The sequence below is a fragment of the Chelonoidis abingdonii genome, chromosome 22, assembly GCF_003597395.2.
Source record: "Chelonoidis abingdonii isolate Lonesome George chromosome 22, CheloAbing_2.0, whole genome shotgun sequence".
Taxonomy (NCBI): domain Eukaryota; kingdom Metazoa; phylum Chordata; order Testudines; family Testudinidae; genus Chelonoidis; species Chelonoidis abingdonii.
In genome coordinates this window covers 22,766,120-22,786,172 of record NC_133790.1, presented here as the reverse complement: position 1 = coordinate 22,786,172, position 20,053 = coordinate 22,766,120, and the positions used below count along the sequence as shown (strand labels likewise).

Genomic DNA, 20,053 nt, shown 5'->3' with positions numbered 1-20,053 from the left:
CATTGCAGGACAGAGAACTGCGACCAGAAGAAATTGAAGGTAAAACTTTGACCCTTCCTCCATGGTCTCACTTTCTCTCTGCTCAGTGAAAATATACTGCTGGCCAGACTGATCACAGGAGGGGAGAAATATGGGGTAAAACTAGGTAGACGAGCTCATAGCTGTTCCCATTCTAGCCACTCCCTGCAGAAGACATCATAGGGAACGGTGCAGAAGTGCTGACTTTGGGGCAGCTCACATACACTCCATCTCCTGACAGAGGGGCTGTAGAGTGTAGTGTTGAAGTGATGATTTTGGGGGAGATCACATTTGCTCCATCTCCTGCCAGGCCTGCCCAGAGGATTCGAGGAGCCTCGGGCAACTTTGGGGGCCCCTTCCTTAAAAAAAAGTTGCAATACTATAGAAAACTGTATCTCGTGGGGGCCCCTGTGGGGCCCGGGGCCTGGGGCAAATTGCCCCATTTGCCCCCCCCCCCCTTCCGGTGGCCCTGTCTCGTGCAGGAGGGCTGTAGAACATAGTGTAGGAGTGCTGACTGTCTGACCATTCAAAGACTCTGCAGTCTGAGCAGGGACTGCTGTAGGGCATGGTGCAGAAGTGCTAGTGGGGTGGAGCTCAGACCTCAACTAGTTCTAGCTTCTCTCCGGGGAATCTGCAGGGAGAATGTGCACCTTCCTAAAGAACATCTCTGAGATCCTAGCATCCCAGAATGCTGCTCACTCCTTGTGGGGATGTTCTGGGAACTGTGTCTAACACCATCACTGACAACACTGTCCTTATTGGATTCACACTGACAGAGTTAAGAGAAGCCTTCAAGGAGTTTGATAAAGACAAGGATGGGTTTATCAACTGCAGGGACCTGGGGAACTGCATGCGGACCATGGGCTACATGCCTACCGAGATGGAGCTCATAGAGCTATCCCAGCAGATCAACATGAATTGTGAGTGTGACTCCTCACTTGCATGTTCTCCTGTCACTGCCATTCTCTGCCTCCGTATGCTGGGCTTTAGCTGTCAGTCTCTTGCTCTCATCTGTTCCTCTAACCTTTGTTCTCCTGGCTGCCTGCCTGCCTGTCTGTCACCCACTCTCTCTGCTAGCCCATCTGTCTGTTTGCCTAGTTCTCTGGGCATCAGTCAGTTTGCTTGTCTCCAGCCTACCAACCTATCTGGGTTTGTAGATAGTTAGTGAGGTATAAGAGCAATGTGTTGAGACAGATACACCAGCATAGGACTGCCCTTGATGTGTACACAGTCAAATGTTGCCCTTGATATGGGTGTTTAAGGTATTGGTGTGCAGCTACTGCATGTTGTTGTATTGAACCTGGTCTCTAGGCGGTGTGTGGTTAGGAAGGAGACTGGCTGTTGAAGGGAGGGAGATCCTTTGGTGTGAGTGTGGTGCTATGTCAGAGCAGAGTGCTGGGGTGTTTAGCTTGAGGTGTGAGAGTACTGAGGAGATAGCTCTGAGGAGTGATGCGCTGAGGGGCTACCCTCTGTCCATCTGCTGTCACATGAAAGGTGGAATAATGGGGAAGTGTATTCACAAACCTGTCTGTGATTGGATATGGCTGTATTTGTGTCCTTTCCTTCTATCGTCAGTTCTTTGTCCTTACACTTGTCTGCATCAGTGCTATATGGTGCCCACAGGAATATTCACTAGGCATTATTTGTTGTACTCCCTGGGCTAGAAAGTGTTAATCATCCAGAGAGGGAGCAGAAACAGTACCATGTGAAAATAACACATAACAAATAGCAGATAACCAGGGCACTGGTTGCCATGTGATCCACAGGCTAGATCAGGTAGCCTGGTGATCCACAGGCTGTATAACTAGGTCAGGCAGTCTGGTGATCCACAGGCTGTATAACTAGGTCAGGTAGCCTGGTGATCCACAGGCTGTATAACTAGGTCAGGTAGCCTGGTGATCCACAAACTAGGTCAGGCGGTTTGGTGATCCATAGGCTGTATAACTAGGTCAGGCAGTCTGGTGATCCACAGGCTGTATAACTAGGTCAGGCGGTGTGGTGATCCATGGGCTGTGTAACTAGGTCATGTGGTGTGATGATCCACAGGCTGTATAACTAGGTCAGGCGGTTTGGTGATCCACAGGCTGTATAACTAGGTCAGGCGGTGTGGTGATCCACGGGTTCTATAACTAGGTCATGTGGTGTGGTGATCCACGGGCTGTATAACTAGGTCATGTGGTGTGGTGATCCATGGGCTGTATAACTAGGTCAGGCGGTTTGGTGATCCACGGGCTGTATAACTAGGTCAGGCGGTTTGGTGAGCCACAGGCTGTGTAACTAGGTCAGGCGGTTTGGTGATTCACAGGCTGTATAACTAGGTCAGTCTGGTGATCTGACAAACAGGTAGGAATTTGAGGAACTCCTCACCAATTTCAGCAACATCATAAAAAGGAAAATGCATTAATTCGTTGAATACATTGCTTGTTACAAATAGATTGTCCAGCTGTAGTGTTGAGCTTCTGGGACAGATTTTCTCCTCTGCTCCAGGGCCCATATGGGAAATACAACTGTCTGAGGCAGAATTCCCTCTGTTCACACAAACCTGCAGGGCTGCCATGTGCTTGCTCACTCACAAGCCCTGAGGGATGGTATATGCTGGGAGCAGATCCATAGCACACAGTACTGTGGGGATTCTGAGCTGCCTGCTGCCCATAGGCAGCCTGAGGTGGCCTGCTGTAATTTAGAGGAGCTAGGACCCTTTCAGCCCTGTCCAGAATCCAGAGGGTGCAAAGATGGTATAAAGCCACCTTTGCTTCTCATCCCCCTGAACTGCACTCTCTGTGCTGAGCCTCCTGGAGAGTCAAATCCTGACCCTCCCATAGGTGGCTGATCTCCAGTAGAAGCCATCTGTGGATGTGTTACCCTGGGTGCTCGGCTGGGCTAAGGAAAAAGGACGTATTAATGTCTTACACGCAAATTTCCCCTTGGTCCCAAGTGGGCGGCCATGTGGATTTCGAAGATTTTGTGGAGCTGATGGGACCAAAACTTTTGGCAGAAACTGCAGATATGATTGGTGTAAAGGAGCTACGTGATGCCTTCAGAGAGGTGAGCACCACCCCATGCTGCGGGACCCCCTCAGAAAGGTGAATGCCCCCTGTGCTGTGTGACCCCCTCAGAGAGTTGAGCGCCCCTTCTCATGTAGTAAAAGTGGAGAGAAGGGGAGAGCAAAGGCTGGGAAGAGAGAAGACCAGTGGGGGAATGAGGAGGAGGAGTGAGCATATACAATAAAGAGGGCCCTGAGAAGGAAAGAAGAGAAACCAAGTATGGAAAGGAGGGGAGCCCAAGGAGAGCAACAAGGAGAGCAAAGGCCTGAAAGGGAACAAAGGAGGAAGCTGGGCCAAGCACAGCAATAATGTATAGGGTCTGTGAGGAGAGGAAAAGGACCTGAGGGAACAGGGTGGCATCAGAGCAGGAGGAGAAATGATGCCTAAGGAAGGAAAGAGAGAGCCAAGAGAGACTGAGGGGACCTCATGGACAAATATGTGCACTCAGGAGGGGAAAACATGGGACTCAAGTCTGGAGACTGTAGGTACCCAAGAAAGCAAGTCAGGGTCCACTCCAGCTGACTGTGCTCTTTCTGCTGTTGTTTGTTGTCTCCCTGCAGTTTGACACCAACGGTGATGGAGAGATCAGCACCAGTGAGCTGCGGGAGGCCATGAAGAAGCTGCTGGGGCAGCAGGTGGGCCATCGGGATATTGAAGAGATCATCCGAGATGTGGACCTGAATGGAGATGGGCACGTGGATTTTGAAGGTGAGAGAGAATGCGCTACTGTCCATCTTCACTGGGGCAGGCAGGATTTCGGATCAGAGACTGGGTCATTGCCCTGCTTCAGGAATACAGGAAGGAAAATGATCTCTATGTTCTAAGAGGCCCAGGTATCTGTGGAATGGGGTGAGAGGCAGCCTGATCAGAATCTCCTGGGATTCTCCCTAGTTAGGATAAGGCTATTGGGGGAGAGATGGCTGGTGTAGGAAATTCCTGGTTAATAGTGTCTGGCTGTACAACTCTTCTCAATGCATCTCAGTGATAAGCATGTCTCCATGGATCACAAAGTAGGATAGATTGTCCCTGTGTCAGAAGAGAAACCTCTTTGTGGCCACATGCAGCCCAATGATGGATTTCTGTTTCCTCCTCAATGCCCCCTGGGTACATATGCAGGCGGCTAGCCTGAGCTGCTACCCATACCGCTGTGGCCACACTGCTATTTTAGTGTGCTAGCCCGAGCAGAGCTAGAACATTTACATTTATTCAAGTTGGGAATCACATCTCCCAGCTGCTGTGTAGACATACTGTGTCAGTGTCCATCAAAAAGTTTAGTGTGGAAATTACGTTGTTCTAACGCAGGTGTCCCAAATTATGAACTGCCCTGGCTAGTGGGATCCTGTAACACGTTGCGTAAACTCTCCAATGTCGGTAAAGAAATCAAACTAGTGAGCAGTGTGGGTGGGGCTTTCCTGTTGGCTGCATAGTGTCTCAGGATGGTGAGAGGTGGGATGGGAATGTGTTGGTGCAGTTGGTGTGTTCTCTAGCCTTTCTGTTTGTCAATGGCTGCAGAGTTTGTTAGGATGATGTCCCGTTGAAGATTACACTCATCTGAAGAGGAACCAGCACCTCAGTGAGGGCAGAAGAGACCTGAGTGGAGATCTAGCCCCGATGTTCCCATGCAAAGGTTAATAGGCTGGATGCATTTGAGACAGTGCGAGATGACCCGCCTCTCCTGCCCCAAAGTGGTCCCCACACTCCTCCACCCTTTCACACTGTGAAAGACTCATAATGTTCTATAACTGGAATTATTCCTCCAAGAAGGTGACAGCAGGAAACTGCAGCACCAGGACAAGCCATGATGTTTTCATGAGATGTTTGCAACTTTAGACTCCTCCCCTCCTGCTTTTATTCTCCCACCTACTGCTGAAAAGCAAGAGAAGGAGAAAGCCTCTCAGACTGGGGGATGAAAGCAAAGCCACCTGGGCTTGGTGGCTGCAGCAGGTCACACTCTGCACCTGTTGGATTCCCTTGGTGAACTGTATCCGTGTTTGCTGTGTGTCTGTCTGGAGTTATTTATGCCTCCCTGGTACATTCTTGTGTCTTTTGTGGTTATGTTTACCGAGAGCAACTACAAATACATGTTTGGGAAAAAAAAAAGGTGATAAATGTGCAAACTGAAGCTGTGTGTGCAGCCCTGGCCTTTCTGTGAGAGGTAAAGGGTGGGCTGGAGGGAGGAGCATCTGCCAACCGATCTACTCCAACCAGACTACTTTGGGACTCATATTGTGGCTGGGGAGACAAGCTGGAGCCAGGGGAGGTAGTTGCTGCTTGTTGCAGGATTGGTGATTGGATGCTGTTCAGGGTGAGTGATACCTCCAGCCATTCTAGTCACAGGCAGCGTAATACAAACACAAGATATACATACCGCCAGGTACCAAAGACTTAATGGTCTAAATTCCTCCTTGCTGGAAATCCATTTAAGTCAGTGGAGTTACATCAGGGATTACAGTGTCTGAGGCTGTACAGTCATCCAGAATACAGAGACTCTGTCTGTCTGTTGCCTACTAAGAAGTGCACCCTAGAACACAGTATGTGACTCTGCAGTATGTACCATGATACTGGCCCCCAAGCTCTTCCTGTCTCTCTTCTATAGCATCAGGTGCATATCCCCTCTCTTTATCCTTCTCTTTATCCTAGTCTCTCCCTTGGACTCTCCTATCCCCCCTTCACTCTTTGTGTCTCAGGCATATGCTGGGGCTTTCCCATTCACATCCCTATTTCTCTAGGCTGGGGCTTTCAGTCACTCACTAGATCATTGGGCCTAGTTCCTCCTGCAGTTCAAGGGACATTGTCCCTTCTCTCTGGATTTCTCAGAGTCTCCTGGGAGCATTTTCTTATCCTTGGCTGTCCCTCTTCCCAGGGTAGGGGCTGAGATACAAGAACCTCCTACTAGCCCAATGTTGCTATTCATTTTTTGCCCCTTAGACTGCCAGGTTCCAAAATTCTGTCTGTCCCAAAGGCGCAATGCCCGGAATGAAGATTTTCTCTTGCTTCAGTTTGCTTGTTGCTGTGCCAGTCAGTGTGTAATTGACATTCCAGCAGTGGGAGGATGTATGAGAGTGTGCGTGTATGAGAGTATTTGGACAGGAGTGTGTGGGCGGGTGTGTGTGTGTGTGTAGGGAATGCATGGGAGCGGGCACGTGGCTATTTGCATTGGAGATCTCTGTGTGTGCGCGTGTGGATGCAGTACTACTATATGTGTGTGGGTGTGCCCACCAGAGGTGAAAGGAAAGTGTATGTACAAGTAGTTGCACATGATACTGAAGCAAACGTGCAGGCCTGTGATACGTGTGTGCAGATGGTGTGTGTGTGCAGTGCACAGACACTGCTGTAATGAGCACAGTACAGAATCCTAGCTAGTTACATATCCATGTGTATGATGGGAGTGTATGTGTGCATGCAATGGGAATGTTTGTATAGGCATGTCCCTAAGCAATGGGAGTGTGTGTGGTTGCATGTCCTGTGTGTGTGTGTGTGTGTGTGCAAAGTGCAATGGGAATGTGTGAAGTGATGGAACAGCATGTGTATGTGTGAGCGATGAGAGGGAGTGTGCATGGATGCCCCTGTGTATGCATGTGATGGGAACGCCTGCATAGGTGTTGAGTGTTGATGCATGTGTGTGTGGTAAGTGTGCATGCACATGGCATACTGAGCAATAGGAACATTGCAGGGGTGTGTGTGTGATGGGAATGAGTTTGCGTGCGTGTGGCCCCTGGATGAATGGGTAAAATAGTCACAGTAACTCTCTTTGGATGCCTGCTTGCTGCCTGCCCTTGCACTGAGGTTCCTCTGCCTGCAGCAACAGATGGTGGGACATTGTCTTAATTTATTTAAAAACATAAGCCCATTCATGGAGGTTGCACAGAGTCCAAATTGCACAGGATTCCCCAGAATGCATAATCTCACTCACTGGGCACATTCTCTGCTCATTACTGCTGCTGGGGGCTTACAAATAATCACGTATGCTTAGAGTAACCCTGCCAAAGCATCAGCCTGGAGGATGCAGTGCAGTGCATGTGTTGGGGGAAGAGTGCTCTCTGACTGATGGAAGGTAGAGAGGTCCCTTTCCTGTCTGGTGATGGCAGAGACTGGAGGCTTTCTCACTCTGATCTGGGGCTGTCGAAGAAAAGAATATCACTAAACACAATTTCACCTGTGAATCTTCAGTCTAGCTCTGCCATATGGAGCCACTGGGGCTGTGGATTGCATCAGGGCACAGCTGTGCTGCATGAAGAGGCTGTAGTTGGGCTAGAGTAGACACAAAAACCCAAGGCATCTGTTGAGGAAAGTCTTGGCATCCCCCATAAACCCACTGGCTCCTCAGTGCAGAATCAACCGCATGATAGGTCAGAGGGGGCTGGTCTGGGTGCATGCTGTAATTGCTGTTGGTGCCAGCAGAATCTCTTCCTCCCAGGGATGATTTTATCTCTCTATGCAACCTCAAATAATCCCAGGGCGTTTTGCTATTTTTTTGTGCTGACAGGGTCAGAGATTAAATCTTCAATCTAATAATCTCATTCCAGGGATAATCCTTTTGCTTTCATCTCCCAGCCACTGCCAGGAAGGCTTCCAAATAGCCCTGAAAGACAATATGGAACAAGCAAGGCTCCATCTGTCTCCCTTCTCTCTTTCTTACCGTGGCCCTTTGCTCATCAGGATAAGCCCCAAGGCCTCAGGCTGCTGTCTCTTAAGTGTTTTTGTCCTTAGCTGAGTGTGACCATGTTGCTCCTCAAGATAGCCCCATCCTGTTTCAGTCTATCATGTTCACTGAGCCCTGGTTCTGCCTCCCATCCATGGGTCTCTATTCTCTGTTTTAGCCACCCTAACTACGGATAATTCCCATGGATAATATAGCCTGTAACTTCCCTCCACAGTAAATGACTGGGGCCTTAAGAGGACTAATTGAAGGCACCATCCGTGCAGAATAAATACAGGCCCAACACATGAATTAATCTAATTTCACTGCTGCTTCTAGAGGATGGGGATAGCTCCAGGGATTGGGAAGAAGACACTGGGCCTTTCACTTGTAGGTTACAAGTGTAAACCCAGCATGGGTCAGGGGACTGGCTGGTTTAGCAGATTAGTAACAAGATACAGAGCCTTTTGTGTCTATAGCACCAGCTCCCATCTAAATTGGTAGTGTCTGAATGTTACGGACAACGTCAGTGGCCTATTGCAGGTGGGGATGGGATGGTCTCAGTCCTCGTTAGTGAAAGCTGGGTTCAACGACCCACCTGACAGTGGCAGCAGAGGGACCGAGAACTGAATCATGGAGGCTGAACGCCCCTCTTGCAGTTAGACCTAGCTCCCAGGCCCTCATCTCTTTTGCCAAATCGGATGTTAAGCAAGCCTGCTACTCAGTGAATAATAAGCAATCTGGCTGGCACAGAGGAAGATACTCTCTTAACTGGAGAGATGAGTGTGGTGGTGGGGAGGGGAGAGACAACAATATGCCACTTTCCCTTTCTCCTGTTCATAGCAGAGACATGTGACCCTTTCCAAGCCAGCTGAGTCTTAGAATTGAAAGAAAGCAGAAGAAATAAAGAGGCGACTAGCAACTTGAGGCCTGCCCAGCACCAGCCCATCAGGAGGAGCACCTCCCTCTGAGACAGGAAGGAAGGAGGTCCAAGGTCAGTGTCAGAGAAAGGGATACCCCTTGTGTGATATGCGACCAGGCAGGGTGCAATGGCCCAGGTTTGCTCATTCACATCCCATAGGAAGCTGAAGTGGGCCTGATACAGAAAAGCACCAGAGGCCAGCCATTAGGTCTCTGTGTAATCTCCTCCAAGCAACCCCTATAAAAATGATCTTCACCAGCAACTGTGCAATCCCGAGTGACACGTACCAGCCCTGAGTGCAGCAGCAGTTGCATTAGGATGGCAGTGGCTGCCCCTCCTCCAGACAAACCCTCCGTAGTTGTGTGAGCCCCTTCCTGGGTCAGAGGCCAGAACAATAGGGCAGGAGGGGCTCCTAGCACGCAGTGTAACCTTCTGCTTGGACTGAACGAAGCAAGGCATGGTGATCTGTGTGTCTCTATGGGCTGCACCTCAGGACTACAGATAAAAGTGAAGAGTGTGTGAGGTTGGAGCTGTGCTTGAGCAACCCCTTCATAAAGCACAGCCCAGCTCCAGGCCCCTTTCTGTGTCCCTGCCAGGCAAAGGTTGCCCCGCCTTGACATGGGCTGGCCGACTGCTCAGGTTTGTCATGGCTGAGTGATGTCAGCCAGCAAAGGCCCCTCACCAGCAGTGCTGCCAGGTCTTGCCATGGCATGCCCCACAGCGAGGGGATTCTGGCTGGGCTGAAGCCTGGCTGGAGACGAGGCAAAAAGCTCCAGGCCGCTCACAAGATTGAGCTCTGCCTGAGAGACTGAGCCCAGCCCCCCGATTGGCTATCTGCCCCCCTTACTTGCCTCCTGGAGCCCAGCAACAGCCAGAGTTGCTGTAGGAAGAGCTTCCTCAGCTACCCAGAAGCAACTCTCGAAGGAAGAGGGAAGGGAGAAGCAAGAGTTTAGCAGCTCTGCTCCCTCTTGTGAGCAGTGAGGACAGCCCTCTACTCTGCCCCTGCACTCAGCCTGGGGAGGGGCAGGGGTATAGATGGGTTCCCGCTGCAGCCTCTTCCAGCTGTGTGTGGGGGGGGTGAAGAACCCAGCAGGAGCGAAAGTGAGACTGGGGGGCTGAACTGATGGAGGTGGGGGATGTGCTGAACTGAAGGGGGCTGAACTTATGGGGCAGAAATGAAAGGGGAGCTGTGCGAGTAGAGCTGATGACGGGATTGGTTTGGAGGCTGGGAGGCATCAGTAACTGCTGTGCAGGAGACAGGCAGATGTGGGTGTGAGCACTTCTCCAGCTGGGGTCAAAATCACATTTTCCCAGTAAAATTGGGATAGTGGACAACACTAATTGTCACACACACATGAAGGGGGTGGGCAAGGGGAGTTCAAAAATCAAAAGACTGACCAAAAACCATAATATCAAAAAAATGTTAATCTCATGATTTTTTGGGGTCTGATTCATGATTTTTGATCACCGGAGCTTGGCCAGTCAGAGGGTTTCTCCCACTTCTGCTCATAACTGATAACGGCCAACATGTGTATACATGCATTTGGCACTGACTGCCCCTGGGGACCCCCAAAATGCTTTATAAACTTTAGACTCACAGCACCACCAAAATGCAGCCACCTGGGGCAGCGGGAAGGAATTTCAGCTAAAGAAGCAGAGGCAACCTCTCTACTGCCAAAAAAGTGCCAGGGGATCCTTAATGTCCATGCACAGTGGAGAAGGGCTCTGCTTTGAAGGTGCTTTGATCTGAAGTCCCCCACACAGTAAAATATCTGGTGCTCAGTGTATATACCTGAATGGGATCTCAGGGCTCAGTTGATCCTGATCCTGTATGGACTTGAACTCATGGAAAGATTAGCTTGAACCTGGAGTTTATATCTCAAAACCATCCCCTTCCTTTTTGTGGGTGTTTTACAGACAGGCTATTCTTGTTCATCCTCCCCTTGGCTGTTTCATTTCCCTTTTCTAGCTAATGACTCATTACAGTAACTTGTGACATACAAAATTTAAGTGCTTAGAAGCTGTGCTGCTGACCCAAGCTCCTCACAGCTTAAACTGAGAAATCTTGAGGAATTAGTGAGGATTGGCTGTAATTGGTATAAATGAGCCTAACGAGGCCTCCCTCTGCCCTGCCAACAGAATGGCATTCTTCCAGGACAGGCTGCTTTCACTCTCTTGCTAATTGAATTTGGGGGACACCCAGCAGGTTACAGGCACAGCAGGGAGATTAGACTGGATTTAATCCATCCAGGCACTGGGTCTGTCTGAGCTCGGGGGTAATGCCATTGCCACCCAAGTAACTTTTGTTCCCTGATCGGCATGAAGGACTGTCAGGAGCAGGCAAGAGTCCAGCATCATGGGGCTTGATTTTGAGAGGTGCTAAGCATGCTGAGTGCCCATTGATTTCTATGGGTGCTCATGATGTCTCGCAATCAGGCCTTTCTCTGCCTCTTGCAATATTAACAAGCCCTTCTTTGTGGCAGTGCTGCTGTGGGGCCCAGTTACATCGCTTCCATATCAAGTAAACCAAGCTCATCTAGAGCTACACACTAACGTGGACTTAACCAGTGCACTGAGTCCCCATCAGGGAGCTGGAGCTACTTGTCTACAGCTTGTGTACTGCCATGGACAAGGCTAATGCCAGGTGAGCCTCCACCAGACCAGCTACTAGGATTCAAACTCAGCCCAGCTTATTTGGAGCCTGCTCCCTGCATAGCTCAACTCTGACATTTGGAAATACTCATGAGAAATTACATCTGGAATCATCACAGCAAACAGTGTGCATGGGGGGAGGGGAGAGGAACAAAAGTTAGCTCTTTCCCAAGCTCATACCTTGATGCCATGAGCGGACAGAATACAGCTGGCTCCTCCTTTCCCAGGCTATGGAGGCAAGAAGGCAGTGATCTTAGAATCTGCACTGACTCAGAGTGGCAAGTACCAACGGGAAACTGAAATGCCTGGGAGTTGACCCCCTGGACTCCCTCCAGTTATTCTACCAGTTGGAAAAAATTTGACAATGAATGTCATGTAAAATTCTCAGAGCACTAGTACATCTCCTAGGACTCTCATTATCACTGGGGCTGAAGAGCGCGGGCACTGTCCCCTTTGTGGCTTGCTTGGGCAGACCTCTCGTTCTGTTCACTGCCATGTCACTCTTATGGTGACAGGGTGCTGCTGAGAGTGCTGATGTTCTGGAGGCAACTCAGGACAGGTAAACCCTCCAGTTCTTTAAGAGGCTAAAGCCATCTTGCTGGATTCAAAGCTGAATACTGTGGATTCCTTGTGTGTGGAAAGAATGAGGCCAGATGGCAGAATGAGATGGAGTCAGATTGGTCAGGAACAGACTGAGACTAGAGTCCTAGCTAGCTAGAGCCAAGGACCATGGCCTTTTGGAGACGTTCCTGTGAATTTGCTTAACAGTAAAATCTACAGAGAGACAAGTTGAGAGAGGTAATATCTTTAATTCAGTAAAATTTCTACTCAGTTGAGGGTAGATACTAAAGAAAGACCTGTCTGCACATAGCCCCTAGGCAGCTCCTGGTCTGAGGCAGACAGTCAGAATGCAGCCAGGAATTCTGCAATTGCAGTTTGAGCAAATCATTGAGTTTTTTCAGCCCTGACTCATGGCCTAGTGTTCCTGAGGAAGGAGCCATCTATTTGCAAACATGTAGGACCCTTCTGGCCCGACAGGTGTCTGCACCAGGGTTGACTCCTACCAGATTCAGAATAATCTAAAGGGGAAGAAAGCCTTTCTATTCTGGGACAGCAACAACACTTGTAGTTTCCTTGCTGGACCAGTCTGAGGAGTATGTCCTCTGAATCATGGAACCAGCAACGCCAGCTTGTATCTCATTGGAGGATCTCAGACAGCTTTATAAACAGACAATTAAGGCTCCCAATACCACTGAATAATAGAAGGTATCATATTGACAAATAGAGGCAAAAAGAAGTTAGTGACTGGGCCAAGGCCACAGAACTAGTCTGTAGAAGCACTGGGATTAGAACTCGGGAGTTCTGATTTGCTGTTCCCTGTTCTATTTAGGCTGATTTGCTGCTCCTAAGGTTTTGCCTGGGTCACCTCTGGCCCAATTGATTCAGGCCACACATGCAATATTCATGCACACTTTTGTTCAACAACAGTTATTCAACTGTCCTGATGTGGAGCATACAACTGGGTAATTCAGAGTCTCTAAAAATAGCATCCTGCTTTTACCATATGGGCAGGATTCACAGTACAACCAAAACAGGATACTCTCTAGTCTAGAGGACACTTCATATATAATGGCTGCAAGAACCATCATGTTTGCAATACCAAGGCTTGTGCCTATTCAGCAATGGGCAGTGGAACTACCCAAAGGTCATAAAAATCTCTCAATTAGTACATATGTTGAAACCTTAACCAATTTTAGCGATAATATTGGAGCAAATCAAGTGAGGACTTAGAAGTTTCAAGGCAGCAGAGAGAAAATAACATGGATCCTGCACCCGAACCACAAGTGTGAACTAAAGGGGAATGAATTTACCTTTCAGCAGTAATGACATGCGATTGAGTAATTCTGATTCCATCCAGTACAGAGCTGTAACACACACCAAAATACAGTAACATGTAATACAAATGTTATATACCTAAAAAAACACAAGAAACATGTTCCCTGTTTGTTACTAAAGTCTGTGAAAAAGGGAGTGTTCATCACAATTTCAATGCATGAGAGAGGCCAGAGCATTTTGCAATTGGAAAATTAAAGTTTGATCTATTAGGTTTTGTGTGTGCAGTTAATTTAACATTGGTTTAATATTTTTTTCACCAATTTTTCTACTAACTAACAAGACTAACATTAAAACAACAGTGAAAGCTTCCAGCCTCTCATGGTGCTGCTTAGCAGTCCTTTAGTCATAACTAAGGGCCAGGTTCTGGGCTCTGTCCATATGGAGCAGTGTGCAGGATTAGGGCTTCAGTCAGCAGACTGGACATTCCATTCCTTGACAATTCCCAGTCACAGAGATATTAGAGGAACACAACTAGGAATATTTATTTCTAATAATACACTGTTCTAAAGAGTCCCTTTCAATAGCAAGGAAAGGCCATTTAAAAAGCATAAGGGTTTGCTGCTCTCCTGATGATGTTTAGAAGGGTCTGTTGGGTGGACCAGAGAGCAACATCACTATATCTGCTTAGAGCCATCTCTCCGCTCCTTCCTCTCTTGGCACACACCTGCCTGATGCCTCCTCAGTTTGTTTTGCTGCCAGGACCTTGGGTTAAGCATATGAGATCCCCCTGAGCAGTGCTTGAGAGTTGCACGCTAGCAGATGAGATGGGAAGTGCAATTAACCATCATCAGTGAAACTGACTGCACACAAAATGCTGTCAAACAGCCAACGAAAACATTGAAAAAACAAAATATTTTATCTTTAATCTGTGTCAGCAATACCAATTTTAACAACAGCCACAGTATTTTCAGAAGGAAAAGTGATTTTCAGGACAATGGTGTCCCTTTAGAACAGTGCTGGCTATTTTAAAAATGAGCTGAAAAATGCGTTTTGTAATTAATGAAGTGGGAATAGTAGAAAGGCTGCAGTCACTTACTGATATTGACTACACCTTGGCCATGTTTTCCTCCATTTCAAATGTCATTTCAATGGGAGTTAGATGCCTACATATTTCAGAGGATTTCTTTTTAAGGGTGTCACCTTTGGAAGGCATTTGTTTATGAGCATAGATTACCTCTAATAAAACTAATTTTCCCAGTATATTGTTCTGGGCTTCCCCTCTTCTAGAGATTGGCATTTGAGAATGAGGCTTCAGGAATGGGAGTTGACTCAAAGTGTTTTTGTGGATGGCACTGCCTGTCACCAGTTCTAGGGGAGGCAGATGCTGCAGAGCCAGGCCTCTGGCTGCATTTATTTATTTATTTTTAAGAATATGGTCTTCCCACATTCCTTTGGACAACAGATCGCAAAGCATTTCGGGACACATTTCTAACCACATACTGCCCTTTATTGACCAATGTATGCAAAATCAGGACTGGCTCCTTTATTCATCCTATTATGAAAAGAGTTAAAGGGATCCCACTTGTGCGGCTTCACACTCTACAGGTCTTAGGAATGATTGCTTTAGTATCCTATCGCTGAACGAACTCAGCTTTTGCAAGGCTTTATTTGCCAAGACTTCTCAAGGGGCTTTAGAAAAGATGTAGAATAATTTCAACTACAATCTGTAGTGCTGAATTTGTGATTAAAGGCAAAGACTGGACAAAAAGACTATGGAGCTCTTTTTTTAAAATATGGCAGTGCCTCTGGCCAAAGTATAGGATAAAACATGGTAAGTGGCCAGTGTGATATCCACTCAGTGTTGAAAGTTTAGGAGCAAGTAGGACATCAGATGAACCCAGCTCCAGTCTGAGACTTCCAGGGGTAACAGAGAGAGAGAGAGGATCACAACAAGAATGACATTCATGGTCATACTGGGGCAAATGTGAAAATCATGAGGCTATTTGGCCCCATTTACCTTGGGCAAGAACATAATTAAAAAATTCAGGTTTCATCCAAACTTCAGCTCTGAAGTCCCATGCCAGGTCCTCCAAAGATCTTGTCATAGTCCTCCAGGATAACATAAGGACACCTGAGGACTGGACAGTTCTTCTGTAAAACACAATATGGGGGAGGGGCGTATGTGAGGATTAGGTGCAATAACTTTAAACCCTTTAGGAAGAAATAAAGGACACAAATACTTTCTTTCCCTGGCAGTTCACCTTTCAACTGCATTTATTATGAAGATCAGAAAAGGGCCCTAAGACCTTTGATTTCCCAGTATCTTCACTTTCTGCAATCACCCCAGAAACCTTTCACTTCCCTGTGTCGCCACCTCTTGTGCTTTCCCGAGACATTTTGCTTCCCCTCTCACACCAACTCAGAGATCTCTTAGTAGACACCATTCACAGAGTCTTTTCACTTCCCTCAGTCTCAAGAGACATTTAATATGTTTTGCTGGGTCCTGTGTTTATGCCATCTTGGATTCTGGACAGTGCATTGCGTAGGAATAATGTATTGCTTGGACTAAAACTGGGTTAACGGTCCCTATAAAAAGTATAAACACAAAGGAAGCACTGTTCTGATCTGACAAAAAGCTGCACCTAAACAAACTGCTTGATGAGACTCTCTCAGCGGCTGTGGCTACCCCCATCTTGTTTCAGTACAGTTTGTGCTCTAACTGGTTTCCCATCCATCTACTCAGCATAGTAATGGGCACTCAAATAAAAAGTGACAGGTAGAGGCAGGATTAACTGTGGGAACAGAGAATGGAACGAAAAGCATTTTAAACAGACTCTGCCCTGATGTTTAAAGAAAAGCTCTACCTCCTTGTTTAAGCAACCTGTGAGTTTGTAAAACAAGAGTCACATCTCATTAGGAATAAGCTGTGAGATGTGTTTGAGAGTAGTGTTGTTAACCACATTTGGCTGCACTTGCTTGGTTGCTGAATGTCAGCAAGTGTATGATGTAAACTATGCAGGGGTTCTCAAACTGGGGGTCGGGACCTCTCAGGGGGTTGCGAGGTTATTACATGGGGGGTGGGGGATCACAAGCTGCCAGCCTCCACCCCAAACCCTGTTTCACCTCCAGCATTTATAATGGTGTTAAATATATAAAAAAGTGTTTTTAATTTATAAGGAGGGGGGTCAAACTCAGAGGCCTGCTATGGGAAAGAGGTCAGCAGTACAAAAGTTTGAGTATGGGATGACTCCATCTAGAGAATTCAGTCAAGTTGGGTCAGATGCTACAGTCCTTATCCAGAACTCCTAATGATGCTAACAGGATGTTCTCTGCATTAGGATAATAGGATCTAGTTCTATGTCCATACAAATAAAATAAATGATTACATAAAAAATGGAAATCACTTTATTCTCACAGATTACACCTTTCCAGTTTCTCTGCAAATAGATAAACTAGAACTGGAGGGCTGATGTAAATGAAGGAAAGAGATAGAAAGAAGAAAAGTGAGACAGCTGGAAGGACAGAGAAAAATGCCAAGAAGTGGGAGAGAAGTGTGTAGGTGGGACACCAAGTGAGTACACCCTGATCTAAAAAGTCTTCCTTTGAACATGTAGTTGTTTGGTGCGTGGATGTCTTGCAGGAACTGCCCTACCTGGGGCCGAGATCTACTTGGGTTCTTGACAGTTTCCATCATGAACACAGACATGAACTTCTTTCTTTCATTTCGTGATTGCCTGTGTGTAGTGGGGGTTGGAGCCTCCGCTTACGGGTTAAACCAGGGGCTGAAATTAAAAATGTGGCTTCCTAACCTGCCCTGAAATGCCAGGCCCCATCTGTCAAATTCTCTTCAGGCACCTCGAGCACCCAACGCACGAACTGGTGACGCTTAAAGAAGCGTTTCACAAACGCCCTCCCCCTCCATCAGCAAAAGAAACCAGTCACCCCCTGCACCGCGCCATGGGCTGGATCTCCACCAGGAGCAGAGCTGCTGCAAACAGCACCCCATGGGGATCCCCTTCCCTGAGGCTATGGGGCCCCAGCCCACACACGGGGATCCCCCTCCCCGAGGCTACGAGGCCCCAGCCCCCACACGGGGATCCCCCTCCCCGAGGCTACGGGGCCCCGGCCCCCACACGGGGATCCCCCTCCCCGAGGCTACGGGGCCCCGGCCCCCACACTGGGATCCGCCCCCCGAGGCTACGGGGCCCCGGCCCCCACACGGGGATTCCCCCCCTGAGGCTACGGGGCCACGGCCCCACACGGGGATCCTCTCCCGAAGCTACAAGGGCCCGGTCCCCACACGGGCCCCCTTCTCTCCCTGGGATAGAGGGGCCCGGGTCTGATAAGAACCATCATTCCAAGGCGACTGGGAAGGTGACGGTTGCCATGGGAACCCCCACATGCTGAGCCACCCGCCTGCTTCCGTTCCGTTGCCTTCCCACAATGCATTACGTTCCAGCCTCGTTGGAGCTTCCTGATTGGTGGGCCCCTTGGGAGCGATCTGAGAGAGAGAGAGACAGAGGCCGGGGCGGCCCGGGAGTAGCGGGAGGAAGTACTGAGGGGCCATTGCGTTGCCGCTTTCCTCCTCTGAGTCCCAGTAGTCGCGCCCAAGGAGCCCGGCCCGGTCGCAGAGAAGCTTCTCCCACTTCGGGCAAGTGGTGCGTTCCGTGTCCCCCCTCTCGAGCGGATGGTAAAAGCCCAGCGAGAGCAGGAACCTATCACCTGCTCGGAACTAGGAGACGTTCGGGGAGTGGGGGTTTGTACCACTCCCTGCACATGGTGCGCTCCACTCCCCGCTCCCGCGGCCTTTGCCAACCCAACAGCCTTAGCCGCCTGCTACCTGCTGATCTCTCAACCAAACTTGTTGTCCTGGCTCCTTCGTATTGGCTCGTCATTTTATTAATATACAAATATGGTGACTCCAGTGCCCAATGGCAGACGGGCAGGTAGTTAACATTCAAGACTACGGGCGGTGACTGGTTGGCTGGTCTCCCTCCGTCTGACCAGCGGGTTCGGGTGCCCCCTTGCCGCGGCAGGAAGAGGAGGGCGGCATGTGCGGCGGGGCGGGGCTGCGCTGAGCTGAGCTGAAAGCAGGAGCCGGGAGCCGGAGATGGGGGCGGCCGGGGCCCGCTGGGCGCCTGGGGCGGCTCTGGTGCTCGCGGCCCTGCTGGGGGCCTCGAGAGCCGGCCTGGCCGACAACGTGATCTGGGCAGTGAACGCGGGCGGCGAGGCCCATGTGGACGTGAACGGCATCCACTTCCGCAAAGACCCGCTCGAGGGCCGGGTGGGCCGAGGTGAGGCCCTGGGGGGAGGGAGCCGGAGGCCTGGCCACGTCCCTCCTCCCTCCGATCTGTTCTCGTCATCTCCTCTGCCCTCCCGCCGGCCCCTTCCCGCTCCCCCTTCGCCCCTCAGGCCCCGTCCTGCCGCGCTGCCCACCCTGTGCGAGCAGCCCCGGCTGTGGCAGCCCCTACGCTGCGCGCTGCCAGGCCCAGGATGGGCAGGCTCCCTGCCATGCAGCGGGCGGTGTGAGATGGTGATAGGCGCGCATCTGACGGGCCTCATGACTAACGGGGCCGTCTGGAGCCCGCCTAGACGCTTTCCCGCTCCTGGCCGGGGCTGTTTGGAGGCTTCTGGCTCAGTGGTCGACTGGGGGCAGGTGCCAGGTGCGGACAGGGGCCTGCTGCGCACGTACCCTTACCAGCAGAACGGCTCCTAGCCAGGTATCTTTCAGGGGGGGGGCTAAGGGACGACTCCATCCGTCTAGGACTTTGGAGCCCTGCTGGCTCGCGCCAGGCTGCACTGGATGGCTGCTGGCTCACCCAGCATTTTTTGGCAGCAGACCTCTAGCACTGAGGTCATGGCAGGATTTTGCATCAGCTGTGCCTTGAGCTAAGGCATTAAATGGGGATACATTAGTATGGGGTGTGTACTACTGTTGTAGCTGCCGAAGCAGTGAAATAAAAAATCCACCAGAGGGTGTAGGACATAGAATATGATGTAGCTGCACTTTGGATCCTCAGTTCTAGGGTAGGGGAGAAGCCAGACAGCATTTAAGCCTCATGAAGTGAGTTGCTGGTTTCTTTATCTGCCCACAATATGAATAATATCTCTTGGGAGCCAAGTTACTGTTCTCCTTTGTCCCACTTCTGGATGTTCAAATATGATAATGGCTGAAGGTAAAGAACATGAACTCTGTTCTAGTCAGATACTGTAACACCCAGCGTCAAACACTGAGGTCCAGATTCAGGCTGTCTCTACACTGCACACCTTACGACGGTACGGCTATGCCACTGCAGCTGCGCTGTTATAAGGTAAGCCGTGTAGCTGCTCTCTATTACCAGGAGACAAAATAAAATCACCCCCAACAAGGGGAAGTAGCTGCGTTGACAAGAGAGCAGCTGTCCAGGTTGGTGATTTTTGTTGTTAAAACTTTTTTCGTTCAGGAGTAAGTTCCACACCCCTGAGTGATAAAAGTTTTAACAATGAAAGTGTACTGTAGACAAAGCCTCAGTCTTGTCTGTGGTGTAGAAATTGCCTGCTGCTGATAATGGTGGCAGCACAATATCACTTAGCTGCAAGTTTAACAAAGGACTGAGTTAACTAAGGGTATGTCTACACTACAGCATTATTCTGATTTTACGTAAACTGGTTTTGTAAAACAGATTGTACAAAGTCGAGTGCATGTGGCCACACTAAGCACATTAATTCGGTGGTGTGCATCCATGTACCAAGGCTAGCGTCAATTTCTGGAGCGTTGCACTGTGGGTAGCTATCCCATAGTTCCCGCAGTCTCCCCCGCCCATTGGAATTCTGGGTTGAGATCCCAATGCATGATGGTACAAAAACAGTGTCGTGGGTGATTCTGGGTAAATGTCATCACTCATTCCTTCCTCCGTGAAAGCAACGGCAGACAATCATTTCGCGCCCTTTTTCCCTGGATTG

At 49.3% G+C, this 20,053-nt stretch overlaps 2 protein-coding genes across 7 annotated transcripts in view; both read left to right on the top strand.

Annotated features, from left to right (window-relative positions):
• Nucleotides 1–6,429, top strand: part of CABP1 (calcium binding protein 1) — a 105,169-nt gene extending 98,740 nt beyond the window's left edge. For 3 of the 5 annotated variants that reach the window (XM_075060111.1, XM_032773685.2, XM_032773686.2), the window contains 5 exons: nucleotides 9–39; nucleotides 795–938; nucleotides 2,954–3,063; nucleotides 3,623–3,770; nucleotides 4,575–6,427. In XM_075060111.1, the coding sequence (XP_074916212.1) occupies nucleotides 9–39; nucleotides 795–938; nucleotides 2,954–3,063; nucleotides 3,623–3,770; nucleotides 4,575–4,600 (459 nt within the window). In that variant the 3' untranslated portion in view covers nucleotides 4,601–6,427. Of the gene's footprint in view, nucleotides 1–8; nucleotides 40–794; nucleotides 939–2,953; nucleotides 3,064–3,622; nucleotides 3,771–4,574 lie in introns of all 5 variants that reach the window. The other 2 variants (XM_032773683.2, XM_032773682.2) reach the window with 2 other exon arrangements.
• Nucleotides 6,430–17,674: 11,245 nt separating this feature from the next.
• Nucleotides 17,675–20,053, top strand: part of MLEC (malectin) — a 19,860-nt gene continuing 17,481 nt past the window's right edge. The window contains exon 1 of one of the 2 annotated variants that reach the window (XM_032773690.2): nucleotides 17,675–17,769. Coding sequence is in view for 1 of the 2 variants with exons in the window: in XM_032773689.2 (XP_032629580.1) it covers nucleotides 18,222–18,405 (184 nt within the window). In the remaining variant the exon portion in view is untranslated. Of the gene's footprint in view, nucleotides 17,770–18,133; nucleotides 18,406–20,053 lie in introns of those variants that run through there. The other variant, XM_032773689.2, reaches the window with a different exon arrangement.